The 4,112-nt window shown below is 34.6% G+C and overlaps 1 protein-coding gene across 1 annotated transcript; it reads right to left on the bottom strand.

The window, feature by feature from the left end:
• Positions 1-1,542: 1,542 nt before the first annotated feature.
• LOC142530824 (small ribosomal subunit protein eS26z-like) lies at positions 1,543-3,860 on the bottom strand. Its single transcript, XM_075636675.1, has 5 exons — positions 3,716-3,860; positions 3,541-3,633; positions 2,776-2,860; positions 2,520-2,653; positions 1,543-1,778 (listed from the first exon to the last, which is right to left on the bottom strand). The coding sequence occupies exons 1-5, from the start codon at positions 3,716-3,718 to the stop codon at positions 1,710-1,712; spliced, it is 384 nt and encodes a 127-aa protein (XP_075492790.1). The 5' UTR covers positions 3,719-3,860; the 3' UTR covers positions 1,543-1,709.
• Positions 3,861-4,112: the final 252 nt, after the last annotated feature.

Genomic DNA, 4,112 nt, shown 5'->3' with positions numbered 1-4,112 from the left:
GTTGAAAGTAAGCATTCCACTTTTTCCAAAAAAATAAACAAAAGGGAAAGAGACAAAATTGCAATATGTCTACATTTTTTCAGTTGCAACATAATTTGCAGAGATAAAGATTAATCCAAAAAAAAAAAAATAGGTATATTCTGATACGATTTTATGGATTATCATAATTATTATAAAAAGTGATATTTTATATATAAAAATAATATTTTTGGATCAGATCAAAAATATATCTAAAAATATGATCAATGAGACCATCCCACGAAAAAATTTTGAACAAACAAACCTCATTTATTTTCAAAGACACATACATAGTATTTAATTAAGTCCCGTACCCTTTTAATACTGTATTGGTATATTATGATTACACTACTCACAAATACACTATATTTCATTTAGTTATTGGACACGATAGGTTAAAAAACAAATTTACTACGTCTCATTTACCCGCTGCATGAGGTTTCCTCCTCTCCTAATCTTCCACTACGTAAATGAGGCTTTCTCTTTCAATTCAATTTTTATATGCAGTTCTTCTTTATTGGAACCCACCTGGGGCCAAATCTGTTGGTATTTATCAAATTGATTTGTACTTGGTATTTATCAAATTGATTTGTACTTTAATTGGAGACTCATCTCGATAAGAACATGGCATTTGTTTTCTTAATTTTCAATGTGCAGACAGATAACATTTTTATGTTGTTTTAACTTAATAATTATTATAATTAATGTCCAGGAAAGGGTTTTTGTCATCTTTTCGGGCGAGGAAAGAGAGGCCGATTTGAGGCCAACCCAGAGCTGGTATCGGAAAACCAAGAAGAGACCGACCTGGAAATAGCCTCAATAGAGCAAATTGTCTACTCTCCTCAAACCACTATTTTCACTCATGGCATGCGGCTACCCTGAAACATGATATATTGCATCGTGACAATACTTGAGTATCTCGGGATGGTCACCACCTTTGTATCCTATACATACCTCCTGTAGAGATAGAGTAAGATGAATTCATTTTCGTTCTCACAAACCTTCTTAATACTCATTTTCTTGAAGTATTTTTTCCTTTGTATGAATATTTCACTGATTTGAGCGTCGAAATAGTTATGTCAGAAACCTTTCCGAATTTGCACTAAACATTTCTTGTTTGAGAGTGTGCAGACCATCCGACCCAGATTCATCCTGCCCAATCACAAGTAGTCACCAGGAAGAATGTACCATATACGACTTGCTTCGTGTTAGGCTTAACGGCTTTAGTTGATCTATCGGTAAAATTATGTTTATATATATATATTTGCGTCTTTGATACACAGGAAATCTTAATAACAACCATTGGAAGACAATCATTTTTCATACCGAGAAATTTGATACTATCGGCGCATCATAAAATTTACTGATTTCAGAAACGTTGACGATCATCAATCTTGATGACGGTGAGAATTAGGCATCAAAACTTATTTAGTGGTGTATGTTCCAAAACCGAAATTGAATTCATCCCATTAATAAATAAATCAAGAAAAATATGCAAATTGCTTCAAATTATAACGCAACAAATGGAAAAACTCATTTTACTGGCTTCAGGAAATCTATTTTGCATTAAGTCAATAGTTTCGATTCTGAAACAACAACATTTAAGAATTAACGTTCAAAACCAGGAAACAAAGAAATCACGATTTGACTGCAAAGTGAAGTCTAGTAGCAACATGGTAAAGTAGAAGGAATCAAGCACGAGCAGCAGCAGCAGGTGCTCCACCAGGGCGTGGCGCTTGACCCGGCTTTGGCATATCATCCTGCAAATATGGAACAAAAATGAATGTAAATTCAACAATTTTCGAAAAGTTACCAGAGTAATAAAAAAATGACTCTTGTTCATATACCACAAAACAAGGCAAGTACACAATGCTACATGAACAAGATAAACCACTTTACTCCAAAATTTTCAAAGATGACTTTAGTTCATATTCACAAAACAAGGCAAGTTCACAAGGTTTTATGAACAAGATAAACTACTTTATTCCAGTTGATGGTCTGGTAAAAACAGGACAAAAACGCCAGATTCTAGTAAACATATATTTGAGTATTGCAATTTAAAGAATGACAGGAATCTCTATGGGTTTCAGAGGGGCTTAGGACTTAGGACTATATTTCGGGATTAGCTTTTTTCCCAAGGTTATATGCTTCTCTTTGCAATCCTCTTCCATTTATAAAAGGAGTTATCCAAGAATCACTGTTTATGAATTATTGGGAAAAAAGGTCGCATGCAGGAACAAATTGGATTTTGACATTTGGTACAAGTAGTTATTGAGAAAAGCGTGACTGTGTGCCAGAGAGCACAAGAGAGTGAAAAAACATTTAAGAAAATAACTTATCAATCCCAATAGTTTTAGCCCAACATATGGAAACTGATATACAACATAAGTGCATATACATGAAAATAGCAGTATACTGACCCAATTATCGACAAAGAAAAGAGTAATATTTTAACATAAAAGAGTATCATTAAATTAAATCACTAAAAGTAGAGTGTGAACCCTTGGTCGTCTGAATCGCTGAGGTGGCTCACGATTCCTCCTATCAGTACGAGATCGGACCCTCACCACTTTGGAATGAATGGCACATGAAACACAGTACTGCATCTTCACGTACAGCTTAGGGAGTGTGTACACTATAGAGAAGACAGAAGCATGTGATGTATAACATATTAAGTTTTCCAAATAAAATGTCAACAAGGAACGAACACGGGACCAACTGAAGATGAATAAATTTAGAACACCGGGTAAAACTTACTGTCAAAGGCACATGCCTCCTGGACATCCCTCACAGCAGCTTGCTCGACTATGTTTCTCACTAGAAACCTCTTGATTGCCTTGTCCTAATTAAAATAATAACATCAAAGTAAAACCACAACAAAGCAATTGTTTTAAATTCGATTAAAATCCAAAAATTTTGCTAAAATAAAGCATATAACAAAAATTCGTGCAATTTCAATATTGCTTTTCTCAAATCTCTATTGATATTTCTATAAATTAACACCTATGAAACATATACAGAAACCAACATTTAATACCTAACACGAGAAAATATGTCAAGCTTGGCCTAATGATAATCAGATTAGAATCATAGCCACATGGCAATATAAATAGACAAAAAAGCTTCAGCATCTAAAACAGAAATCAGGCAATTCTTGGAGTAAAAACTGGCAATGCCCAAATATTTCTTTTGATTTCATAAATTTCCACCCTCGGCTAGCAAAGTCATGAGAATTGCAACATTTCAACTGATCATCATAGCCAACATAATGTTTTCTTCTAAGATAATTGAAAAAAAAATCTCAATAAATTATCCTTCTTTTCTCAGAATTTCTAAACCAAGCTCAAATTGATTTCCAACAAAACATTTAAAACAACGCCAACCACAGATTTGTGCCTAAAGTAGCAAAACATTAAAAACATCAAAAAGAAAAAAGAAAATCAGCAAGACAGAAACTGCCATTTCTTTGTGCGCAAGAGAGTACAATAAATAGAAAATTATCCGATGCAAAGAAAGATAAACCTTAGGGCAGCATTTTCCGCAGTTGGAGCAGCGAATGAAATTGACATGACCCCGGCCATGCTTGTTGCGCCCTCCGTTCCTTCTCTTGAATGTCTATCAAAACAACGAAAATGCGAAATATAAGACAGGTTCGAAAATTGAACACTTTCGAACAGAAATTCGGAGGAATTCATACCATCGTTGAATGGTTTCAATCTGGAAGTGGAGGAGCAATATGATCCCTTCGCTATTCAGAATAAGGGCATCCTCGGAAACCTAAAGTCCATTGGGCTAAAATGCACGCGTTGAATGACTTTGGGCCCAAATAAAATAAGCCACCCAAGAAGACATTTTGAATTAAATTTATACATAACTATGTAGTAATTTTATTTATTTTTTAGTGCGAAGGGTATGATTATAGTTTTTATTAATATTATTGATTGTGCTATCTTCCGGCTCCGAGACTGATTCTGAGATGTAAGGGAGACAGTTCCTTTGACAGAAATCTATGTTGCTTCGAATAAGTCAGTCGACGAGAAATAGAAGACAGAAAAGGCTAAGATGGTCAGGCATGTCACTGAGCCCCCTTCGAC

This window comes from Primulina tabacum, chromosome 2, assembly GCF_025594145.1.
Source record: "Primulina tabacum isolate GXHZ01 chromosome 2, ASM2559414v2, whole genome shotgun sequence".
Taxonomy (NCBI): domain Eukaryota; kingdom Viridiplantae; phylum Streptophyta; class Magnoliopsida; order Lamiales; family Gesneriaceae; genus Primulina; species Primulina tabacum.
This window is presented reverse-complemented; position numbering and strand designations above follow the sequence as displayed.

Bases quoted from the DNA above. Each gene is read 5' to 3' on its own strand.
- LOC142530824 (XM_075636675.1), bottom strand. The intron at 2,861-3,540 runs GTTTATCTTTCT...TATTTTAATTAG, and splicing joins GCGGAAAATGCTGCCCTAAG to GACAAGGCAATCAAGAGGTT. The intron at 1,779-2,519 runs GTTCACACTCTA...CCATATTTGCAG, and splicing joins AGCGATTCAGACGACCAAGG to GATGATATGCCAAAGCCGGG.